The following is a 26,492-nucleotide window of genomic DNA, read 5'->3' as shown; positions in this document are numbered from 1 at the left end:
ACCCTGATAGAAATAAAAAATAATTTTAAAAGTAAAATAATTGTCAGAAATAAAATCAGTAACACATTATAAAAATAATGACATCTTCCTGGAGAAAAGTGATACAGGTGTTTGAAAACCTATAGTTGATAAATTGAATGAGTAGCACAACACCATAGGCTTCTCATATTTAATTTCTGTGAAGCTCAGAGCACTGGTTACCATATGAAGGGACTGAATGGCCTATGAACTTAACATGACAGGCCTTCATGTTCTATGAATCAGGCAGGGCAGCTGTTCATAACTTGGTTATTTTGGGGTTTACTTTGTGATATTGCCTTTCTTGAATGGAATAAAGTGTACTTGAAAATGACTGATAACAGGTCAGGTTAGTTAAAGACATTAGGGTATTTCCATGCTTCAATAATAATACATACTGTAACCATACTGTTTGCACAGTATACACTGTTTGGAAATTAGGATTCTCCTTTTTCATTCTCTCAAATTTATATCATCTCACTTCTAAATCCCATCTAAATCCATGCAATTGCTGTCCAGTTAAGAAGCCAAATAAAGCTACTCAGTTCTGAGTATAACTAGTTTTTATTGTCAGTTAAGATAAATAGCTTGTTCTTCTAAAGTGATCTGGTTTTCAGGTGATTCATTCAATAGGTATCATGCTTTGAATGCACTACATCAGGACCTTGTACTATTTCATGGAGTTCCCCCTTTTCACTACCATACCTACCACATGCTGGATCTGTCAAATGTGTCATATTTGGACCTACATTTTGAATTTCACATTTAGGAAAGCCTGTGTCTGGACTAGGAAATGTGCACATCTCATTTAAATGAGTGGATAAAGTTAGGAACAAAAGAAGGATCTTAAACTTTAGCATGAACAAAAAAAGAAAAAAAAAAGCCTCAATCCACTGACTGATTCTCTTCCCACAGGCACAGATGTGAATCAAGAATAACCAGAATCATTATGTAGGATATAAATGAGATGAGAAGAAGCTAGTTTCTCCATCAAGTGCAGTTTGCCAACAGCTGACATCATTATAATAGGATTGGAGACTATCCCTTGAGGACAATATTTGCTAGACAATGAAGCTGTTCAGCCGGCCTTAACAGTACACAGAGGAAAAAGCCCAGTGACAGAAAGCATTCATGCCTTCTTGACTGTCACAGTTGCAACTGTAGAAGTTGATCTTTTCAGCCTTTAATCCCCACTCAAGTTTACCTCCCAAGCAACCAGGTTTGTTATTGGACCAGCCACTCCTTGCTGCCACCACCAAGCTGCAAGTCCCTCTTCTTCACTGAACATGTTGAAGAGAAAATGCTGGCTTGCTTGTGACTTCATAACCTTTTCTCTTTCTCCACTTGACGGCAACAGCTAACTTGCTTGTGCTTTTCCCAAAGAAAGCACTATTATTCCACCCAAAGTTACAAGGCATACAGAGTATCAGATAAAAACACTAATAGTAAATGTATGTTTCCCTGTACCTACAACTTAATGGTTTGGGTTTTTTTTTCAAACTTTAGGGTGTTTCTGGTAGCTCCATGACCACCATCATTGTGCTGAATGTAGTCAACTTCTTTGCTTCAGAAAGTTCTTTGAGTATTTCCCTCTTTCTCCACTTGCTGCACTTGGGCAACTTGCTCTTTAAATCCACCATGCTGTTTTAATCCCAAGGCCCTCAACAATTTATCATGTCCTTTTGCTCCTGGTGTCCAGAACAAGAAAAGTAAATCAGGCAGCTGAGTCCCACAATGCAGAAACACTCTCTCCATTTTTCACTTGTACAGTGTGGTATTCTCTCTAGCTGCACCTAACCTTTGCTCCCATTCTGTTTTCAGTTTGCTTCCCACTTTCATTTTCTGGTGCAGAATCCTCTGATTTAATTCTTCAAGTCAGGAGAGATAAAAGGAACTGAAAAAATTAAGCAGCACATGATTTTTTCACATAGCAGAGCACACAAATCCTAAATTCTCTGCAATAGCTAATTCCTTCAGTCAGTAAGAAGGCAATTTGAAAGAAACCTTGCAAATTGTTCTGAAAACTTAACAGCTCTACTACTAGATGCACTTGGCTTCACCTACCAAAGGACTGAAAGCAAAGATTTTGAAGCTATAATTTGAAGATGAAAATCCATACACACCTCCCAAAAAGTAATACAAATCACTAACCTGAGCTAAGAAGTCAAGAAACAACGTGCCACACTTTGTAAAAGACAACAGGAGGCATTTTGGCATTCTTATCAGGATAAGAAGTAAATAATTGATGAGAGCTGCTAAGCCAAGAGTAAATATGCCACCAGACATACTGGAGTTATCCCCTCCATTCCTCAAATGAATTCTCCATTTTTACATTCCATTAATGTTCTCACTGAGTGCTCTTAATCATCTTCAAATAAAATTTTCACCCAAAAGTGGAATACACAGATGATCCCTGCAAGTCTTGCACAATACCTTCTGTCCCAACAATCTCACCTATATTTTCTGACCTATATTATCTCAACCTGGCATAAACATACACCTGAAACATGTTAGTGTATTGATTTTAATGAGTTTTCATGCATAGAATCTATGCATAATTTAAAGAACATGCACATGGTATACAGCTGTGTGGATAAAAAGTCAGCAAATACCAAAGTCCCATCTCCCCTTAGTAATATTGTTCCTGATCCTGTTATTTCAAAAGCTCTGATTGCCGTCTCTTTCAGTGCGGGATAAGGGTAATCTGGGGTTTGTTCTTCCAAGTCCTGGCATGCAGGTTATGTGTGGTGTGCTTTACATGCATGAAACCACGCTAGTTTTGTAATAGGAGGGCTGCCATTTTGTAGTTGTAGTGGAAAGTTTGCTTAAGAGGCTGGTAGAGGCCTAATGCTATGATGACTTCTCAAGTAGATAATTGTATTTATTGCAACTCTTTAGCCTTCTATGTTGGTCTTATAGCTTATGGCTCCCCCATAGGTATTGGTCTTGCAAGTACTAAGAAAAATGTAAGGAATAAAAATTCCAGGGTGGTGAAAACAACTATTCACACATTACAAGTCATGTAAAAGCTTTTAGAGGGAATGCTGTCTTCTCAGGAAATACGTTAACAGGAAAAGGACTATACCCTCCTAACTCTGCAAGTACTGCACAAATAGCAGCAAGAGGTCTGTGATCCTGTGACACGTATATGACATGAAAGGATAACAAATCCAAGGTTTCTTGTACAGCCTTCACTTGTTCATGAAGTAGGCAGTTCCAAAGGATTAGCTTAAAAACACAAAGCTGTCAGGTACGAGAAACAAACGCCAAATGAAGGATCATTTGTTTCATTCACATCAAGACTTTAAAGAGAATGTAAAACAGGGAAAAAAAAAAAAACCCACACCATAAATGAATCAAGAAATAAAACCAAATTAAAAGCTGTGCTTATTTCCACCGCCAAGGATTCCATATCCACTTTCACTGCTACTACTCCACTGCTGAGAGTCATTGAAGCCACCCAAGGGGCACTAGGAATAACTTCCACAGAATCTCTCTTCTCACTTTTTCATGGACAGAAGACACAACAGGGAGCCATCAAAATGCTTATTACTCCTACTTCAGTGCATGGAGACATAAAGAGAAACCCACCCCCATCTCCGAGATACGCCACTTTCAGTTCCCCTCTACTCAAACAAACTCTAAGAGACTAGGAATAACTGAATGGGTCATTAGATTTTACTGCATTTAAAGACACTATCTTCATTAGTGGGAGAGGGGGTTTGAAGTGCCCACTCTCCAACAAACAGCTAGGGTATTAGTAATCTGTGCCAGAGGCTTCTAAGCTTCCATGTGAGGAACATAAGGCATGTACACAGGAACTCCATAGCTTGTATGCTGCCCTACAAAGAATATGGTCCTCTTCTGCCAGGGGCTGAAGGTCTGATGTTCATAACCCATTAGGATCTAGAGTTTTGTTTCGAGCCCCATGACTTAATGGTCCTAGGTTGAAAAGAGGAGGAAACAACTCTTTCCTTGTCTCTAAAACAATTTCACTACTTGAAACAGCATAGTGTCTATTTAGGTCACTTGAGTGGACAATCATCATTGCTGTTTTCTGATTTATGTGAAATTCTGTATTATACCAACTGTGAAGTAAAGTCTGGGCAATCAATAAGTACTTAAAACAGAACTAATAGTTGGGACATAACTGAAAGTACAAAGTGCAGCTACAATCTAAGTATTACAATTTGATCCAAAAAAGTATCCCTCCAGGCAGTAAAGTGTATTAGAGGGGATGGAGGCGTGTGGGGCACAGCTACCAACAAATACGTTGGACACATGTCAAGTATCCTCACCCATTCCAAGAGCTGAATGCTGCTTTATCTGCCCTCTGGATAGAGGGACAAAATTGTCTCTGCTAATTCCCTCAATATCCCTTATGTTCGGATGTGCAGGGGCTCTCACTGAGGAGGACTTTACCTCAAATGGAACTCAGTGAGCAACAGCAAAATGTATTGACATCCAACCTGCAGAATCAAATATTCATAGAATCATAGAATGGTTTGGGTTGGAAGCAACCTTTAAGATCAACTAGTTTCAACCCCCCTGCAGGGGCACCTTCCACTAGACCAGGTTTCTCCCTGATCCCAGCCCCATCCAACCTGCCCTTGAATTTCCAGGGAGGGGGCATCCACAACCTCCCTGGGCAGCCTGTTCCAGTGTCTCACAACCGTCACAGAAAATAATTCCTTCCTAATTCCTAACTTAACTCTTAACCTCTTCCAGTTTAAAATCTCATGATGGGCACCTTGTCCTATCACTACCCTCTCTGGTGAAAAGTCTCTCCCCTTTCCTGGAGCCCCTTCAGGCACTGGAAGGCTGCTATAATGCCTCTCCGGAGCCTCCTCTTCTCCAGGCTGAACAGCCCAACTCTCTCAGCCTGTCTTCATAGGAGAGGTGCTCCAGCCCTCTGATCATCCTTGTGGCCCTTCTCTGGACTTGCTTCAACAGCTCTATGACCTTCCTGTGTTTGACACTCCAGAATTGGACACAGTACTCCAGGTGGGGTCTCACAAGGGCAGAGTAGAGGGGCAGAATCACCTCCCTTGACCTGCTGGCCACAATTACTTTGCTGCACCCCAGGACACGGTTGGCTTCCTGGGCTGCAAGTGCACACTACTGGCTCATGTCGAGCTTTTCATCTACCAACACCTGCAGGTCCTTCTCCTCAAGGCTGCTCTCAATCCATTCTTCACCCAACCTGTATTTGTGCTTGGGATTGCCCAACCCATGTGCAGGACCCTGCACTTGGCCTTGTTGAACTTCAGGAGGTTGGAATGGGCCCACCTCTCCAGCCTGTCCAGGTCCCTCTGGATGGCATCCCTTCCCTCCAGCATGTTTACCACACCACACAGCTTGGTGTTGTCAGCAAAGTTGCTGAGGGTGCACTCAGTTCCACTGTCCATATTCAGACCTTCTTTCACAACGCTACATGACACAACATGAAGATGCTTTATAATCTTACTCACAAAATTTGAAAACTTAGATCTGCTATAAGCAGGTGCTCAGGCTTTAACAAGTTTATGAGGCCAGAGTCAGATGAATGACCAGGGAAGATACCAAAATTCACATCACCTGTTTGAGCAGACAGCTCAGTTTACCTCATTGTAAAGAAAAAGGAGCACCTCAGATGATCTGTGACTGCAGTTGACTACCTGCTGGGAAGAATCTAGTATGAGTTTGGGGGTTTCCCTTCGCTAAGGCAGTAGAGAGTGCCTAAATGTCCTTTCTTTTCCCTAATTAATGGTCTACCATATATACTTGATGTATCATGAATTTACCAGAAGCCATTAATCATCATTGTTAGCTATGCATCCAATTTTGTTTTCAGAGCAATTTTTCACTATATTTAACTTGCCTGTCCCTAAGAAAATTATAATGTTTTAGAGGATTGCACAAAAGTTACAGCATTAACTTGATTAAACACCTGGTAGAGGACTGTGCCCACTGTGGAACTGAATACTAAGTGCAAATAAATTATGTTACTGATCCACCCCTCTGCAGAATATTGTACATTTTGAGACTATATATATCTGTCACAATCAAGGAAAGATTAATACTTTATTGGATGAAAGGCATTATTTTAATTTACTTGAAAAGGGAGTCTACGCACATATGAACGGTAACTTTCAGCTCAGTATTGAAACAGAGGATGGTTGTTTCTTCCAGTTTGATCTTGCATTGATTATTACAGGATATAGAAGCTAATTAGCCTTGGGCAAATTTATTAACATCTTTCCTAGATTCAGACTATAGACATGATGTTCCTGAAGCACACCTTGTTGCCTCAGTGTATCATACAAATTATAGGGAAAAAAAAAAGTCCCTTTTTACTCTTACATAATAAAATCAAAATCAAATCAAATCAATCAATCAATATCTCCTTTCATGTAAGACTTGGTGTCAAAAAACTGGAAAACACCAGTAAAACAGATCACAGTACTGCCATCACCTACGTGAGAAGGGACTAGCTCTGAAGCACGGTTACCTTCTGCATGTGGGAACAGTTTGCCATCTCAGATGTTTTCTGCCTCTCTGCTGGAGTACAGCAGACTTGAGCGAGATCTTAACCAATGGAACGGAACTGCTTCTGCTTAATTTTAATTTACTGTTAATTCAAGAGCCTTGGCTGAGCAACAGTATACTTTCCTTCCTGGATATTTCCACTCTTGCAGAGGAGCAAAGTGGGAAGTGAAAGCAAAAAGCAGATGGTAACATCCTCATACTTTTTTTTCCTCACTCCTTTTCGGATGAAATTTTCCATCAGCTTCTAGTTGCTGGTACTCTTGATTTATTTTAACGACATTCACCATTGCTCACTTTCAGCCAAATGCTCCTGTCTCTGAGAGATACAAAGTGCTGTTGCCTACCTCCTGTGATAGCTAAAAGAGGAACCCTATCACTCTGTTTTGACTGGCACTCCCACTCACTTCAGCTTCCATTTAGAGACATCCTATCTGGTATAACCAGTTTTACGAACACTGCAAATCTCACCTTAAATTAGTCTTTACCACCCGGCCTCCTGAGTGCCTGGTCTCTCAATTACTTTGCAGAAACACTCATACCTTGTTCTACATCATTATGCCTCAGCTTAATTCCACAAATTACTCTGGCACACGACCTGTGGACCTAATAATGCAATTCAGCTCCTCTGAGCTCTGTAGAGATCCTAGAGAGAATCACAGAAGTGTAGGAGTGCTGTGGGACATGGACTACAGTGCTGGAGCACATGCATACAGAATAAATTAAGGTGGAGTGTCCTTAGAGATGCAGTGAGGAGGTTTTAAGGGCTAGAATTATTGGACATATGATAGAGGGAAAAAGAGGAAAACTGGGGAAGAAAAAACAAAAGACAAAGAAGTAAAAATGAAGGAAAGGTGGGGAAATAGTTATATAGTTATACAGTACATGCAACCATTAGTAAAAAATACTGCATTTTAATTAGTATGATTTTTAATACTGTAACTTACCGTCAATAGCCAGTTTGAGATGAGTCAGGGTGGTTCGAACCCTCGACAGAACCTGTTGCATGCGGTCAATTTCCTGACAGAGAAATATATTTGTGGGTTGAGCAGCTCCCACCTTTTGAAGTTGGGCTTTCACCTAAACAAGAATAGTGCAATGATGATTAGATCTAACCTCCTGTTTCCCGTGCAATAACTTTTGGAAAGCAAATGGATGTTTTTTCAATTGTATTGTATAACTCCTGAGAAAAATATTTTTATGTCACAGATGGACATTCAAGCCTTGTGCCATCTGTAAGATTTATTACACTGTGACTCTTAGCTTACCAAAAGGAGCTCCTCCATTATTTTAAGGAGGGAAAGTTCCTTCTTTTTGAAGGGACACAGCAGTTCCTGCTGTCCTTGATAGGCTGCAGTGCCTTAGATCTTAAAAAGAAACACACTACATGCTATACGAAAGCATGTTTGATGGCAACTTCTTTGTATTTCTAAATTATGCCAGGTAAACTTTCTCACCTCTCCTTGCCCTATTGAATTGAAATGATGCTTCAAATGGAGTTTGACTTAACAAGCACAATGATATATAGAAGCTGCTACTTCCAATAGCACGACTCACTCATAAGACAAGGTGCTCATGGATGCACTACTGGAGAAGCAAAATTGCCAAGAATAATACAGATGCCATAGAATTCTGCTACGTGCTTATGTTCCTCATTTTGTACATAGAAGCTTTTGGCCCTCTTGATTCTTAAGGATAATGGTTTTAGTCATATTCAACAGGGAAACTTCTCAAAATCGAATTAGTTTTCTGTGTTACTTAAGGCCATGTCACCCAGACACTGACAACTCCAGACATAAGAGAAGAAAGAAGGGGTTTGACTTCCGTGATTCCTGAATTTATACTGAGTGTGACATATGTATATGGATGGAGTAATTTGGTTGGCCAGTTCTGCCATCTGTCTAGTCTACGCCTCCACATGGAAGGGTTGTAGACGTAAGCCTTCTGCTCCTTTAATATCCAAAGCAACAGATTCAACAAGCAGAGCAAAGTGTCCTTGGTCTCTCAGCAGTAATTAAAAATATTCTGGCATTATCAGTCTACCCACTGGCTGGAAAACTTGCTGCTAACTTCAGCAAGTGTGCTGCTTAAAAGAGAGTTCACTGAAGAAAAAAAAATATAAAATCAGTAAAAAGAAAACTGGCTTCATCCTGGCTCAAACCAGGACATTGACATTTATGAATCTACAAAGAGAAGACGAAATGAATATTCTAAAAGATTACTGTACTAATAACCACACAAATTGTTTAGCTAGTGTTTAACTAGTATTTCAACAGTCTTTTCATTTGTTTTCATGTGCCTACAAAAATACCTGTAATGTTTTCAAGACTGGAGTGAAACAACAATGCAGAAATTTGTTAATCCATCCTACACATGTTCACAGCACTCAGCCTGGAGCACCAAGAATAACCAGATATGACAACTGAAGTAAATTACATACTTCTTACCATATTTTATACAAATCAATCTCAATCTGCAGTGAGATATACCAGTGTAACATAGTGCCTTTCTTGGAGATCTTACTGTTAAGATTAGTTTTAAGGTATGATTGACTGTTTTTGTATTAGAATTCTTATCAAGCAATCAGATTACTTACTTCCAGTGCTTTATTTATTATGACATAAAGAGATGAATACCAACTGACAGAAAAAAATACTTACAAGACAAACGCACTAACCAAAACAGCCTTCCTGAGATTAAAATAGTAATACCATAAAGCCCACTTACATCTCCTTTTCATTATGCAAACAGCTGTCATCTAACATAAAATAAGATGATTTAAGAAAGGAGCAACTAAAATCATAATCTTAACAGCTTTGTCTACATGATGTTGTAATGCATATCTCTACTGCGTCAGATTCCTCTATGTACATTTTTTAGCTGTTCTCAAGCCACCAACTCCTTTGTCACCACATACTTTATGGGATACTCATCAGAAAAGCAGTTGCCAAACTCATGCCATTTAATAATTTGTGATCCAGTTACTGTAGGAGTAAATGCTTATCACTTAAAGTAAATGCTATTATTTTCAATGAGACTTGATTACTTGCTGTACTCTTTGCCAGCAGAAATGGGAAGTCCATCATTCCTTGAGAGGTTTAAATAAGAGGCCTGAATAAGAAAGACGAGCTCAAGGTGTGTCCTAGCCTAAGGTATTTTCAAATTGTGCCAAGGACCACTTCCCTGTTGTATATAAGGAAGCAGACGGTGAAATATGTAGAAAACAAGTGAAGCTCTAGAGCTGTGTGACCACCATATCTGATAGGGTTGGTAAGTAACACAAAGACACCTAACAAAAGTTTCCACATTAGCGTTTCAGCTCAGACCCTGCATTTTTTTTTCCTTCCCAGAAAAAAAGCCTGCAATGAAAACTAGACTCTAGGCACACAAACTGGCTTAACTTCACATTGAACTAACCCAAAAGGTACGATTCAATGAGTCTGATATACTTCAACTACTAACAGACCTTCAGCCTACAGGCCCAGACTAGAGTTATTCCCCTATAAAACATCTAATGCAGACCTGATGAACTCCTCTGATGAACTCCTATTCCCATGCAGTACTTGCTAATGTAGGCATAGCCTGAGAGGAGGATAAGGCAAAATCAATACTACAAAAAATATTTAAGGAAAAAAACCCACACTGCTACTTGGGTGAAAAGCCAACCTCCAATAAAGTGCAGTATCTTTGGCATGTCTCCATGTCTATTCCCTAGCAAGCTGCTTTTCCAGCTGCAGAGATAATTTCCATTATAAACTTCTGTGTATGACAGGCTGACATTTATTCTTGCATCTATCTTCACTCACATGGACTGGCTGGACCTAATCATTTTACCACTAACCTCCCTGTTATGTGCAAGGCAGGACCCAGAAGCAAAAGAGGTCATGAAAGCAGAACTCTGCCTCTGCCTTTAGAGTGAGAAAAATGAAGACAGTTTTAGGTCACAAGAAAGGTTTGCTTTACTTTTCTATCACCTGTGTCAAACAGCAGTCTGATAAAGCATGCAAAGGTGACTTGCTTTGTTTATAGTCTTTTGAGTGGAGATTGAATCAGGTATTTGGCTGGTGAGAGGAAGTGTTACAAGAACACAATAGTGAAAGAACAAGAACATATCATGGGGTAAAATGGTTGCCCTGTTTTGAAAGTTGTCAGTTCTGAAGTCATTGTCAAAGGCTAATAATTGAGAAATTTAGAGTTCTGTGCAACAGCCTGAATTTCTTCTGGATTCACCAAGTATCAAAAAGCAGTACAATCCAGAGCTCTGAATTCTTACAAAAGTGAATCCAAGCTGCACTGCTTGGACTAATGAATATTTTTATTTTTACTCCTCTCATCCAATGAGGCATGCATAGGAATTCTTTTTGATACATTCCCTCAGTCTCTTACAATTCAGTATATCAGTTTCATTTGTTTCAGGATTGTTAAACTGATCTATTAGGTACTAAAGTCCTGAATATAGGTAATAATGTTGACTTAAATTGACACACAACAGAAATCATTCCCTTTTTTCAGACATCATGGGAAGTAATTACATAATCCATTTCACTCCTTATATTTGCAGGCATAATTTCATTTGCTTACTATATTGTATCTTCTGCTAAATTCTGTTGCCTCTTCCTTTCCTTACTTGAATCACATAAGAACAGCTGCCAAGCAAGCTGAAGCAAAAGTGGTTTCCTTGAAGCTTAAAGAAAATGTCAGAGAAGTGGTACAGAAGCAAAGAATTATCTAATTGTGAGCACATTACTAAGATGACTACTTATAAGAAAATTAAAACCTTGCATGTTTGATTGTCAGGTCATAAGAAAAGATAATAGCTTGTCATACTACTGGATGATGGGGCATAAAAAGCTCGGTGATAAAATCACAGAATCATAGAATGGCAGGGGGTGGAAGGGACCTGTGAACATCATCTAGTCCAACCCTACTTCTAGAGGAGGATCATCTAGACTAGATCACACAGGAACACATCCAGATGGGTTTTGAGTATTTCCAGAGGTGGAGACTCTACAGCCTCTCTGGGCAACCTGTTCCAGTGCTCTGTTACCCTCACAGGAAAGAACATCTTCCTTATGTTTAGGTTGAACCTCTTATGTTCCAGTTTGTGATCATTGGCCCTTGTTCCGTCACATGACGCCACTGATAAAAGTCTGGTTCCATCATCCTGACACCTGCCCTTTAGATTCTTATAAGCATTGATGAGCTCTCCCCTCGGTCTCCTCTTCTTCATTGCATTATTCATAATGGCAGTATCATTTAAAGAGTAGACAAATTGAAAGCTGTAACCACTATAAGATCACTGATCCTTCAGAATGAGACACCACATCCTTCTCTAAGCTACTAAGGAGGGAAAGAACTTTCTGAAGCTTTTAATTCTGAGTTAAGGTGACTAATTAAGTGGACTATGGCATTTATAGAATCATAGAATCGTTTTTGGTGGAAAAAGACCTTAAAGACCATTAAGCTGAACTGTTAACCTAGCACTGACAAGTTTACCACTGAGCCATGTCACTAAGTGCCACACCTACACTTTTTAAAAATATCTCCAGGGTTAGTGACTCCACCACTTCCCTGGGCAACCTGTTCCAGTGCCTGGCAACCCTTTGATGAAGACATTTTTCCTAGTATCGAATCTAAACCTCTTGTAGTGCAACTTGAGGCTATTTCACCCACTTCACTGCAACCTCCTTTCAGGTACTTGTAGAGAGCAATAAGGTCTCCCCTTCAGCCTCCTTTTCTTCCAGCTAAACAACCCCAGTTGTCTCAGATGATTCTCGTAAGAGTTGTGCTCTAGACCCATCACCAGCTTTGTTACCCTTGTCTGGACTTGCTCCAGCACCTCAACATCCTCCTGGTAGTAATGGGCCCAAAACTGAACAAAAGATTAGAGGTGCAACCTCACCAGTGCTGAGTACAGGGACACAATCACTTCCCTACTGCCGCTGGCCACACTATTCCTGATACAAGCCGGGATGCTGTTGGCCTTCTTGGCCACGTGGACACACTGCTGGCTCATGTTCAGCCAGCTGTTAACCAGCAGCTCCAGATCCTATTCCTCTGGGCAGCTTTTCAGCCACTCTTCCCCAAGCCTGTAGCAGTGCATGGGGTTGCTGTGACTCAAGTGCAGGACCCAGCACTTGGCCTTGTTGAGGTTCATACAGTTGACCTCAGCCCAGTGATTCAGCCTGTCCAGGTCCCTCTGTAGAGCCTTTCTACCCTCAGGCAGATCAACACTCCCTCCCAACTTTGAGTCATCTGCAAACTTAGTGAGGGTGAAATCGAGCCCCTCATCCAGATCACTGATAAAGATATTAAACAGAACTGGCGCTGACATTGAGCCCTGGGAAACACCACTTGCAACTGGCTGCCAGTTGGATTTAACTCCATTCACCACAACACTTTGGGCCCAGCTATCTAGCCAGTTTTTACCCACTGAAGCACCCACCCTTCCAAGCCCTGAGCAGCGAGTTCCTTCAAGAGAATTCTGTGGGAAAATGTATGAAATTATTTACTAAAGTCTAGGTAGACATTATGTACAGCCTTTTCCTCATCCACTAATTGGTGGACTTGAAATACAGGTTTTCCAATGTAGGAATATTCTGGATAATAAACCAAACCGGATTTACAAACTATGTATAATTTTAAGAGCTTTCAAAAACACGTTAGTTATATTTAAGAAGCACAATAAAACTCAGAAAACATACAAATACATACATTAAAAAAAAATAAAATTGTATCTATAAAGCAGCATATACCTCATGAGGGTTATAATCTGGAGGTAACTTCTCCAGCATCTCATCAGCAAGACGCTGCACCACTGCTTCTCAGGTTTCCCCTCCTCCAGTGCTGCTGTCTTTGGGCTGGATGCTCTCTATTGTACTTAATGTCTCATTAGCCAAGTTAGTCTGGTAAGTTATATCTGCGTTAGGGTGAAGTCCAAATACCTTAAAGTAAAAGAGGAGAAAAAATAGGAAAAAAAAAATAATATATATATTTTTCCTTCTAAAATTATATTAATGAAAGAAAGCATGAAAATGGGTAAACATGGAAGAAAATCCTCAGATCTATAAAACAATAGATATTAATAGATCAGTGGAACTCAGTTAACGGGCTAAGGACTAAACCCAGATTACATTAATAGAGGCTGCATATTTAATTCATATGAGTAGAGGGTTTTTAACTGATTGTATTATGCTCACAGAGCTCACTCTGGATCATCCTATGAAGCAGGAAGGGACAACTCTCCCCTGCCAACCCTCCACCAGAACATCTCTCTGCTGGGACATCTCTCTGCTGGGACATCTCTACACTGGGACAACAGCACAGCCCTGTGTAATCTGCCAATCTACTGAGAGTTGTCCCGGCATAGAGATGTTCCAGTGCAGAGATGTCCCAGGGCAGAGATGTCCCACAGAGAGTTGGCAGTGGAGAGTTGTCCTGGATGCCTGTGAAGTGCTGTCAGGGAGTACAAATCGATTCCTTTCCACTGGTTCAGACTAGAGCTTGTTGGAAACGTGTCATATGTGGACACAGACCCCTCACCACTAGCTTTTTGTCTCTACAGACCTATTGCTGTGGTACCAGCTCAAGTAGATGCGTCTAATCATCAGACCAGTTAACATTTCTAACATATTTTATTTCACTCAGTCTCAGGTTTGTAAGGCATGCAGCACAGTGCATAAAACACTGCCCATATTTAAGGTACCTAAAGATTTTATGACTGGTGATATATTTAGGATATTTTATGGTTCAGCTATTTTTGGTTTAAGTCTCCCACTCCTTACTAGCCCTTCTTCTGAAATGGAATTATTTTATTTAAGATACTGCTAGCAAAAAATGACTGCTAATCTGCCCTTTGTCTGAATTATAATAGCTTTCTCAGAAATTTCCACTGAAATATCAGTAAGTCTATAATTGTCAGGTTGACAATTGCAACTCTTCTCCAGGAGGAATTGTACTGTGATTTATTTCACAAGCCCTCATTTAATTATAGCTATTAACTATCTCTTACAAGCTTTGAACCACTGAACCAACAGTGAGGAAGACTTGCTCTCCAACTGAGCAGCAAAGCCAAGCAATCTTCTGTTCCTCATTTTTTATGTTTTCATATTTTACAGTACAATTGGTATATTACAAGAGGAAACTTCTAGTAACTGATATTTACATCCTCTGAGGACAGAATAAAAGGGGCATATTTAATACTGTTATGCTTGCAAATCTAGAAACTCAGAGACAAGCAAAGCAAATGGGTGCATCTCTGTCAAAGCCAGTAAAGCTGTACTGATTTATACCAGTTGTGGATCTAATCCTTAAAACAGCACAAAGAACACAGTTCAGACCTAACACTTTGTGTGAGAGAAGGTGTGACTACAACTAGCAAGGAATTAAGTTCCAAGTAGGATTTAACATGTTTTACACATAGTGGTTTACTCAGCCTGAATATTTATAGCTGTAAAAAGTGAAAATATCTATGCACTTCATGACATTCATATTCTATATGGAATTATAGACACATTTGGAGATATGTTCTTTTCTGCTTTTGGTCTTGCATAATAAGGGTTTGTTTGTTTGTTTGTTTAACAATGTATTTGTTTGTGGCAATGCTACAGCTCAAGTTAGAAACATGAAAAGTACCTGCTATTGTGAATGTAAATTGTAGTGCTAGTCCAACTTCTAAATTGGTGTAATATTGCCATAGACAGGGATGTTACATAGGAGACAACTCTGGTCCTATGTTTTTATGCAAGTGATGCATGAAGGAATTAGAACAAAGAAACCAGAGTAGTGGTTATGCAGTGGGTGGCTTCATGTCCTGGATGTCCTGTATATTAATCAGGGAGCCCAATCTCTCATTCTTTTTGATCCAAAATCTCTGGGAATTTCGTATAAAAGTAGGATGTTGTATTCTGTCATTCAGGGTTCTTTCTTTTTAGTCTGATAAAGCCTCAAAACCAATTGCTAAAGCTCTACACCCCTCTGAAATCAAAGTCACTTTCAAAGGGATTGCTGAGTTCAATAGCCCTCTTCAGAAGTCAGTGTTTATTCTGATCAGAGGCTGAAATTTCATCAAAAGAGTGAGGATATAGCAATCAGACTTATTCAGTCTTTCTTTTTTAACCAAAAATGGAAAAGGGAGGAAACAAAGATACACAGTTTTGACTAGCACAATATCCTTTGTGGAACGAAGAAGATTGAGAGATTAAAAGGTTAAAGGTTTCCATGAGCAAACTTTACAGATTTTGAAATAACAGAAGTAGAAGTTTTCTTCCTAACCTGTGAAAATGTGAAGAATAAAAAGATGTTTGCATTCCTGGGATTGATTCTATTTACATAAAAGTCAAAGGTAAAATTCCCCTCGATCAAACCATCAAAGTACTTCTAAAAACACATTGCATCATTGTGAGTTAGGTTCCCAAGGGCTTATAAAGCAGATCTATGAAAGCAGCACCTAAAATCTGATGGAGTCAAGGTTCATACACTGTTAGGAACTGCTTGATGAGCTGGGCACAGATGGATCCCAGTGGTGCATTATCATGGCTGCATTTACCCTCACTTGGAAAAGGTGCGTCACTGCCAGCACAAACACCCTTGCATTCTGCTTTCAGTACCTTCAGAGATTAAAAACTTTTCAAGTTTATTTTATAACCTTGGAATCTTTTCACCCTCTCACCCATGCTCAGCAGAGAGGAATGCTCAGCTCCCTCAACCTGCTGGATCATCTCCCTCTTCCCAATGGAGCCTAGGAAATTGTTGTGCTCTTTGCCATGAGGGTACGTTGCTGGTTCATGGTCAGCTAGTTCTCCGATAGGAAAACCAATGCAGGAATTTGCATTTCTTCTCATTAAGCTTAACAAGACTCCCTTCTGCCCAGTTCTCCAGCCTGTCGGGTTCTCTCTGGATAGCAGCACAACCATCTGGTCTATCAGCCAGTCCTAGTTTTGTATCTCCTGTGAATGTGTTGAAGGTGCACTCTGCCCCGTCATCCAGCTCATTAACAAAGATGTTAAACAGCATTGGCCTCAGTATTGACCTCTGCCATAAAACACTGGTTTGAAAATGCTTTAAAGGAGGATTTTCTGTGGCACTTTCCCAGGGACTGAGGCGAGGCTGACTAGCTTCTAGTTCCCCAGACCTTTCTTCTTCTTGTTTCAAAGACTGGAGTGATATTTGCTGTCTTCCATTCTCCAGGAACCTCTTTCAATCACCACGACCATTTAAAAGTAATTGGAAATGGCTTGAAAATTACATCAGCCAGTTCTCCTGGGCCCCTCATCTCTCCACGGCCATATCCCATGGGATTCTTTCAAGCCTGCAGGAAGACTCTGAAGAGGGTGAAGTCTGCTCTCCTGAATCTAGGAGCAGGGTCTTACTTTTTGCCCTACTCCCTCTACCTTCTAGGATCTTGAAGTCCAGCACTGGTCACTGCAGTCAAGACTGCCTCTGGAATTCACACCCCTGACCAGTTCTTCCTTTCTCAAAAGTATCAGGTCCAGCCAAACACCCTTCTTTGTTGGCTCCTCAGTTACTTGTACCGGCAAGTTGTCATTAATGCACTCAAGACATCTCCTAGATTGCTTGAACCCTGCTGGATCACCCTCCCAGCAGCTAATCAGGGTAATTAAAGTCCTCCATGAGGATCAGGGCCTGTCAATATGAGACCTCTTTCAACTGTTTGAAGAAGGCCTTATCTGTCTCTTCCTGGTCAGCAGAACTACACTAGACACTATAATGATCTACCTGCTAATCTTGACATATGCAATCACGGCTCTGGAAAATACACTTGATGAAATTGTTTATCTGACAAAAACATGTGATGTTTTACCTCAGGTGTATCAATCACTGGCAATTGCTCTATGTACTGGAGATAATCTTCAACTGTTTTCCCTTTTGGAATAACATAACCTTTGTAGAAGCAAAAATTTTCACTGAACATATGCTCTCCAAACCACACTCTTGCATACGTATTCAGCAGTGCTTTGTCAAGGTCATCAGTTACACGGCCCCCATACTGTACTTCTCCCAGCATATAACGAACACAGGTCCAGTTCACTCCACATCTCACGTCCATATCATCCAAGTGATTCTGAACAAATTGCACGCTGGCTGTGAAGTCTGCCTGATTAAATTCATAAGGAATATTCCAGCCCAACGGACCAAACTTCCGTCTTTCCTGGAAAATAGAGAGAGTTAAAGGTAAAAAGCTGACTGATAGTAATTGTGAATAAAACGTTAAGAGCAGAAGAACACGTGAAATATGCTAGGAAGGCAGTAGTCCAGCTAGGGCTGTATTTCACCAACTGGAAAAAAAAATAATCTTAACACACCCCAGACCAAGTGATTGACTAATTATCTCTTCATTTATCATAATGGTAGAGGGATACAAACCAAATAATAGGAATATTAACATTTTCACAAAGAAAAAAAAAATCCTCTTTGTTAAGTGCAGTGAATCTGTGAGTCTAGAACCATAGGTTTCAAATTCCACAAAGTGAAGCTACTGTTTTAGGAAAGGATGTCCAAACTCATGAGCCATAAGCATTGTCTGTGGTCCTCAAATGGTATATTTGTACCACTGATGCCTCTGCACGGGGCAGATGAAAGCAACAAAAGCAGCCTCACACTGAAATAATTTACAGATGCAGTTGGCACTATGCAGGTGTTAGGGCAATATCTGGTGTTTAAACATTCTTAATTGCCACCACAAAAGAAGTGATGGGCTAAAGACAAACATACCACAGGCTTCCATTGGACCACAATGTATCAGTGCATGGAGGCCACAGAGTTAAATTAACCCAGCACCAAATACACACCAAGGACACTGCAAAATCTATCAAGAGGATGATGAAAAGTTGTGGTTACTCCATAAAGCACGTTCTTTAATGGAACTCCTGAAAGGCAAGACACCAAATCATCTTCCACCCTCATTTCCTCCTACAGGTTTCAGTACAGGAAGGTTTTATATTCACCTCCTTAGCCCTTCTCGTTGTGAAAGTGGAGTTTAAAGATTATGGTTTTCCAACTCAAGCGGTAATTTTTGTAATGTGTTATGATTTAAAATATTAGCAAAAAAATCCACCAGTTAGTTAAAAGACAGATCACAGTCGTGCCCAAAGATTTTAACAGAAGAGTACCCTAATTGATTCTTGGTTGACTGTCTTTTTTCCCTCTGAAATACCAATCCTGTTGAAGGTGCAAGATCAAGATGAGCAGAGTTCTAAGATAGATGCAGTAACAGACGTGTGTTTTTCTCCTTTTCACCTTATTTATACTAATTTACCAATACGGGATTTCCATTTAAACATGTTTTTCATTTAATAACATGATAGATTAATAAATGAAACATGGCTTTATGACAGAAGAAAATAAATATATTTTTAGACCTGAACAGTTGTGTGAAGAAATGCTACAGCATATAGCAATGGTTTCCACTGTGGCATGTTGCTCACTTCTAGGTGATCCTGAGTCACAGCTGAGTATGTTTGTTTTAAGCCAGCTTTCACACCTATAAAATATGTATAAATATGTAATATATGAGAAAAAAAAATGTATGGCACCCATAGGTCCAACTCTCATTAAGTAAAATTTTATTTTCCAATTTACAATATCATATTTGCAACTTCAAATAATTTCTTTGGATCAATTATCTGTTCAGTTGGTCATAGCAGGCAAACTTCGATTACATTTTGTTTCAGATAGATGACACACCAAATCAAGTCCAGGAGTGTGGAAGGACTTACAATTAAGTTATCATATTCTAAATAATGTTTAGAACAACTAAATATAACAACTGAAATATAAACATAACTATTCAGCAACTATATGGCAATCAAAAAGACATATGAAGTATAGCACTGAATATCCAAGAGTTTGTGTTTTGGTATTTACAGATAAAATTAGATTTTAGTTCTACAGAAGACAACCTTATTTAGATTTCATTCCTATAGCAGTCTCAAAATTCTGTATGCAGATGCTCAAACTGGCATACAGGCACCGAGCTGATGAGACAAGAATCTAAATTCATTGTGGAAATACTACTACCTGGGGAGGTTTGTTTTATCATTGACATTTCATATCTCAGAACAGCCTTATGCAGATGGCACTGATGCAATCTCAGTTCCCATGGAACACAGAAGCCCCACTACTCCCAGATGCTTTCAGACAGTGCTTCTGATGCATCGTCTGTCTTTGGCAGACAACACAGAGCATAAGTTACTGACACTAGGTCCCTCCTATGGTATCTTCCACCTAACCAGCTTAATGCAAGTCTAAAAAGACAGATTTCAAGTGCAGTGAATAGGTTGTCTGAGTCATCATACTTCTGATGACATAATAAAAGCCCTTCTACTTCTTTCCTACCTCACAAAGATCCTGTAGGATGATATGCAAACAAATGCCTTTTCAAAATACTATTAGGGCATCATAAGAGCTCCAAAATCAAGACAAAGTAAACAAACAAAAGTGCCTTATCATATTGAGCTACCAATGTGGCAGGACAGTATCAGACAACTACAACTGTATTTCATCCTGACTTAAACTGTTACACCAGGCATATTTCTATTACCAAATGCCAGTTGTAAATTTGCTATAACCTGACTTATAAAATAGCCTCTTGGAGCTATATAATGTTATTTGAATTATAAGGAAGGATCACAGAACAATAAAAAGACACTGAGCACTGAATTAAAAAGGGGGGAGGAGAAGAGAAAAAGTAAGACATTTTTCACAACAGATTGACTAACTTCTCTTGAGAGTGAAGTATACACACTGAAACAGGATGTCTTTTCCAAGTTCAGACATTCTGTAGACATCTTACTGATGTTCAAAGGAAGATGAATCCTGAAATAAGAGTTTTAAATAACTGAGGCATTAAATATGACCTTGGATAAAAATTCTCAGCTCCTACTGACTTCATTAACTGAAATCAGTGACAACACATATATATAAATGAATGGCAAGTTAACGCATTACACAGTTAGAGATGGGGGAGTTAAAATAAGTGTCAGGCTTCAGGATTTCTTTCTGCCATAGTCCAAACTACAAAGTAACCTTCCTTCATCATGCATAATGAGTAGATATATGGCAGGGTAGTAAGTTGCTTCTACAAACATATAAAAGGCATCTCCAGGTAGCAGTACAGTTTGGGTAAGAGAGAGACATTCAACAGCAGGCAAGCAACAGGTTAGAGACTACCTAGAAAAGTTGGATGTTTTCATATCACACAGAATAATACCAAATAGTTGAGGTTGGAAGGGACCTCTGGAGGCCATCTTGTGCAACACCCCTTCCCAAAGCAGGGCAAACTAGAGCTGGTTGCTCAGCACCTTGTCCATGTGGGTTTTGAAGATAGAGTCTACAAAGTCACTGGACAAGCTGTTCCAGAATTTTACCACCATCACAGTGGTTTACGTTTTTCCTGATGCTGAAGCGGAATTTCTTGGATTCCCATTTGTGTCAATCACCTTTTTTTTCTATCACGTGGCATCACTGAGAAAAGTCTTGCTGTTCCAGATGGGTGGGAGCATGAGAGAGTGTGTAAATACGCAAGTAGCATAAAAGCCCTAATCTCATTGTTTTTTAAGTAAAGCCCCGTATTCAGATCCACTATGGGCTATTATTAACTGTTTTGCCTTTGACAGAAGCTAAGGGTTGATTCGTAGCAGCTCACAAATACCTGAAGGAGTATTACAAAGATGCCAGGGTCAGTCTGCTGCCAGCAGTGCCAGATGATGGAACAAGAAGCAACAGCCACATCTACATACTGCAGCTTGGGAGGTTGTGGTTGGGTGATCAGAATCACAGAATCATATCATGGTTTGGGTTGGAAGGGACCTTAAAGATCACCTAGTTCCAGCCCTCCTGCATGGAGGGTTTCAACCCCCACCCCCCTTCTTCCTATTCCTTACCCAGTAGAGCACAGGACTAGTCCCCCTCTGCATCTTTGGGCAGGGTCAACAGGACAGGAAGAAAAGAGTGATGGAGAGTACAAAGCTTAAGAAAGGACCATTGATCTGGAATTCTCCACAGATACTACACATAACAACACTATCAATTTCCATTATAAAAATAAACAATATTAATTTTCTCCCCCAAAACAGTCATGCTTTACACCTTGCAAGACTTACACAGTACTGCATTTAGGTAATGAAACAACAGAGAATAAAAACTTCCCTTAAACTCATAAAGACCCCACCACGGTTTCCTACCTGGGGGGGGTTCATTAGTAAATTTGATAGAGGACTGTAAAAGACTAATAGGAAACTCTGGGTGAGCCTCTGTAGTGATCCAGGTCCTGAAACTTTCAGTCATAGATTCTGTTGTTGTGATGGTGTCCATTAATTCACTAAGGAACTCCAAGCCAAGGTGGCAGTTCTGCAGAAGGAGCCACCCTCCGTCTTGCATGCATTGATTTAACAGGCGCCTCGCATGGACTTCCTGGCCCTGACCCATTGAAATGGCACGACAGGGAATGTTCTGGAAGAAAAAAAAGTTTCTCTTATATATAGTTCCTTAGAATGATTATACACATGATGTATTGTTCTGCAGGCGCATGTGTAGTGACATTGTGCCACAGAAAAAAACACTAATATCAATGGAGATTGAGGATATTAGAATAAAAAAATAGCAAAACCCTTCGAGTTGCTTCTATCTTTCATCTGCTGAAAGAAAACTACATCCACTAGACAGTCTTTTTTTTTTTGCAGGTCTGACAAAGTCAATGGGATAAGACAATGTCAACATTTTCCCTTCTTTTTCCCCACTCTCCCAAATAAAGCGGAACATACACAAAGAAACAGCTGCCTGACTGTTCTTTTTCCTATGATATAGACCATCTTGAGATGGACAGATATTAAGGCTACACACAATAACTAATGCATGGAGTAAAGCTAATAATTCTGGTGTCTTTTTAAAGTTTGAAGATATTTATTTCATTCAGCAGAGAATTCTCAAGGAAGAAGGCAGGACAGGAGAAATTGGTTCATATTCCTTAGCAAACATCCTGTCCTGGTTTGAGCCAGGATGAAGCCAATTTTTCTCTTTACTGATTTTTTTTTCCTTCAGTAAGATTTCTTGTAACTAGCAACAGTGTGTTCTGCTAGGCTGATAAGACCTCTTTGGAAGGATCCCTCTCTGGGTCCCTGGGATTGTACAGGTGCATTGACGACATATGTAGTTTAATCTGGAGTTTCTTGCAAACTCATTCCTGCAGTATTTTGTTCATCATTTTTTACTTCAGAACTGATGAAATGAACTCTTTGGCAGGTTGCAAACATCTCCTTAACAGTGCAGATGATGCAACAAGTGAATGCCTGCAGGTTAACTGATGAAACAGAGGTACCGCCTTCATCTTCATGTCCATTGGTAATGAAAAATATAAATAGGTCAAAAATGTAGGGTCAAAATCTCTGGGCTCCTGGAAATGACAGCCCTAGCCACCATGTGCCAGAGAGCTTGTCCTAGGTTTGATGCCAAGAATTGGTAGCAGGTTTAGTCAGTTTGGGTTCTCTCCTTCCCTACCTGGGTGGGAGGGGGAGGGGATCGAGAGCAGTGTTGTCAGACCTGAGTCAAACTGTGACACATCCTATATCATTAACTGGCAGCTGTGGAGCCACTGATTCAGAGAATTCTAGTTTGGTGATCTGCTAGCTCCACACAGTTTTCTAGATGTTAGCTTTCAGGATTCAGAAAAGACAAAGCTCATAAATGCAAATACAAGAACTGTAGAAATTTATGGAGTGTTTCCTCCAGAAGGCATGGAAGAAGAATGACAATTGTTCAGGAAAAAAAATTATACAAGGTCTTACAAGGGAATCTGAAAAAGACCAGCTGACTATGTTGTGATGAAGACCATACAAGCCTGTAAGTAATGTGCAGGCAGATCTCCTCTTGCTAGTTGTTCTTACTGCCCTTGTTTTTGTTAAGTAGTCCCGCAGCTTAAGTTGGCTGCCTGACTCTTACTAGCAAAACCAGAATTATCAAACCCAGTTGAGCACATTATTCTATAGACATGTTGAGGGCAAGGGAACCTATGAAAAGGCTTAGTTTTGTGGACAGTTTCACATTCAAGACCTACAGCTGAAGATCCCTCATGCTGTGAGCAAGGAGCTGCATAAAAACTTCTCTATCTGGGCCTGTCTTCAGCTGCCTGAGAGCTACAGAAGTTAATCTTAGGTTTTCCTGCTACTGGGACTCCCTCACTGTGAAACAAAAAAGAAGGAAGTCATCCAGGCCTGAACAATGTGGATGAGGCTGTCCTACTTTTGTAGCAGAAAAAAACTCAAGCATACAGACACAAGCTGTGCTGGGTCATTTGGCCTTGAACAGCCCCTGACCTGATTTTACTGAACAGTTAAAATTACAGAGCACCTTCTACCTACCAGCACTTCCCCCAGCAGGCTAAGGTCCTGCTTAAGACTTGACAGAATGGGAGAGCATTTTGTTCCACTCCTTGCAAGAGCAACTCTAAGTGACTAGCTGATTTTAAGTGATACTATTAAGAGGTTAGTCCCTTTTCCTCTTACATGGACAATGTGATAGAAATACTCAGCTCCTGGATGGAAGTCAGAGTTAAGTTTTGATCGTGTGCTTCAAATTGCTTTCAAAGGAACTGCTCTCTATTGATTGCAGAAACTAACTCCTACTGGAGACAGGGTTAAGTACCCAACTAGTAGTCCATTTCACAGGATACATATTTTGAAGAGTTAAATATGTGAAGGGAAGGGAAACATCATCACAAAGCTGACACTCCATTTGTATTCATACCATAAGCCATGAAAACAGGAATCTAATCAACCACCTAATGTGTTTACTTGGACGTGAAAAGGGACAAAAAAAAAATAAAATTGCTCATTTCTAGCCTATAAATACTCTTGCAGTTAATTTCAAATCTTCTACAAAGTAAAATGGATCTCATATCCTAGGAAAAGGCAGAAGAATATTTTGTTAAAAGCAATAAAATTGCCCTTCCAATGAATTGCTTCCAATAAACCTACAAATCCTTCTCACCCAACTGCCATGCTTCTCCTTCCTGGCTGGTTATCTGGCTATAAAGTCACTGGGGACAAGAATCATGTACAAAACTTCAGACTTCAGATTCCAAGGTTTAAACACTCATGTGAGAGTTAGATCCTAAATTGAAGCCCTCTTTATCACAGTCAGACAAATAAAATAAAAATGTCCTGATTTTCAAAGAGAATGAACATCTACACTTTCTAATTAATAAGCTAAAGAGATTTGTGGGTGCTCCCCGCTTTGACAAGTCTTACTTAGTGCATACCAAAAGCTTACACCCAAAAATGAAGATGCATTCTCAAAAAAAGAGAAAACTGTATGGAGATGTACTGTGAATAACTTATTTTTGGGAAAATTATACTTGCGTCTACCTTGTGAACCTTAAAAAAAAATGCACAGAGTGGCTCAAAGTGATGCTGTGCTATAAGAAATGTTTAACACCTCCATCAAGTAAACTTATTAAAAGGTAGGGTCTCCAAATTAATTTCCTTTGTTACCATATTTATGATTTTTTTCTGTCTCTTCCTTTAATCATCATTACTGTCAGCTCCTACAATGAATGTGACACAGTGTAAACTACAAATATATACTTATAGCTAAGTACTTTCACAAATAAATGGATTATCATAGTCTGCTGTATAAAGACAGAGGGGTCATTGGAATCAAACAACTGGAAAAAGCAAGAATATAACATTTCCATTTCCTTAGCAAATGCATTTTGGCTACTGGTCCAATATTAACTCCAGAGAACACTAGTGTAAATATATATATCATAATATGAACTTCTATAAAATGTGGAAATTCCATTTCTAGTTCAAAGGATAGTTCTAAATGTCTTTATCAGCTCTATTAAACTCAGTTAAGGAGGATACCTTTGATTTTGCAAGACGTTCTATGTTTTTGGTGGGATCAGATCCCACTGACAAGAAACATGTCAAAGGTGTTCGACAGTCACTTTCTGCTCACATTGCTTCCATTTCAAGAATAAATCCTTCCGCATATTTTCCTCCAAGAGATTCTGCAATGTAGTGTCGAGCCTACAAAAAATAAGTTACAAGAAATATATACCCTTTTAAAAACCTGTATGCATCATGAATCACTGATGTGGAATTTACCAATACCTGCAATGGAAGGCAATGACTTTCTCAACTTTCATTTTCAAGTTTAGTGTAACAAAAGTTACAAGCCCACAGGAGGCAACAAGTGAAATTCTCAGATAGTAAACTTCAAACAAAGAATAGAAAGAATTCTGCTCACATAACTGCCATCCTGTGAACATTGTTGTGATAGGATCCTAAATGTTCTTTCATAAAGAACTAAAGAAATCCATGCAGAATAGATGTGCCGTCAGCTCTGAGAACAGTTCGGATATTGCCTCTAAATTACAGACTGCTAAAGCTTGGTGGACAGCCAAACAAAAGAGTTTCTCTACACCAGCCCCATTCTTAGCTCCTCTAAGCACGTATTGTTGACACTGTCTCTACAGCATAGCAGATGAGACAGATCTTCATGTGACCCAGTTACAACCTTCCATATATTTGTTGGAACTTCAAACAACTTCTCCTGTCCAGCGATTATCCAATTCACGTCTCTTATGCTGAATATCTATTTCTACAAAACAGAAACACAGCTCAGGCTTTATCCTTAACGGTCAAACCTTTGCTGTGCCTCTGTTGTCCTATTTGTGCACAGACTTTTTCTAAAATAACTTCTAAAGCTACCCTGGTGTGCTTTTTTTGACTGACATGATTTTTCAGTTATGCAAAACTTCTAGCACAGATTTCAAAGCATGTATTATGGGGAGAAATGACCAGGAGCAAGTTGGACTCAGGAAGACACCAGATCCAGAAAAATTTACTCAAGAATCCACTATTAAGTGTAATTTCTGACCTAGTGAAGATAAGTAAAATTTTGTAAACCCGGGGAAACGCAATAGGGAA

At 39.7% G+C, this 26,492-nt stretch overlaps 1 protein-coding gene across 1 annotated transcript in view; it reads right to left on the bottom strand.

Annotated features, from left to right (window-relative positions):
* LOC104387729 (dynein heavy chain 5, axonemal-like) overlaps positions 1-26,492 on the bottom strand; it is a 139,214-nt gene that overhangs the window by 11,112 nt on the left and 101,610 nt on the right. The window contains 6 exon segments of the mRNA XM_009996513.1: positions 7,491-7,623; positions 13,299-13,487; positions 17,366-17,713; positions 18,924-19,045; positions 21,747-22,014; positions 25,425-25,589. Of these exon segments, the coding sequence (XP_009994815.1) occupies positions 7,491-7,623; positions 13,299-13,487; positions 17,366-17,713; positions 18,924-19,045; positions 21,747-22,014; positions 25,425-25,589 (1,225 nt within the window).

The sequence above is a fragment of the Chaetura pelagica genome, unplaced genomic scaffold, assembly GCF_000747805.2.
Source record: "Chaetura pelagica isolate M959 unplaced genomic scaffold, ChaPel_1.0 scaffold82, whole genome shotgun sequence".
Classification (NCBI taxonomy): Eukaryota; Metazoa; Chordata; class Aves; order Apodiformes; family Apodidae; genus Chaetura; species Chaetura pelagica.
Note: the sequence above shows the minus strand (reverse complement) of the source record. Positions and strands in the feature narration are given on the sequence as shown.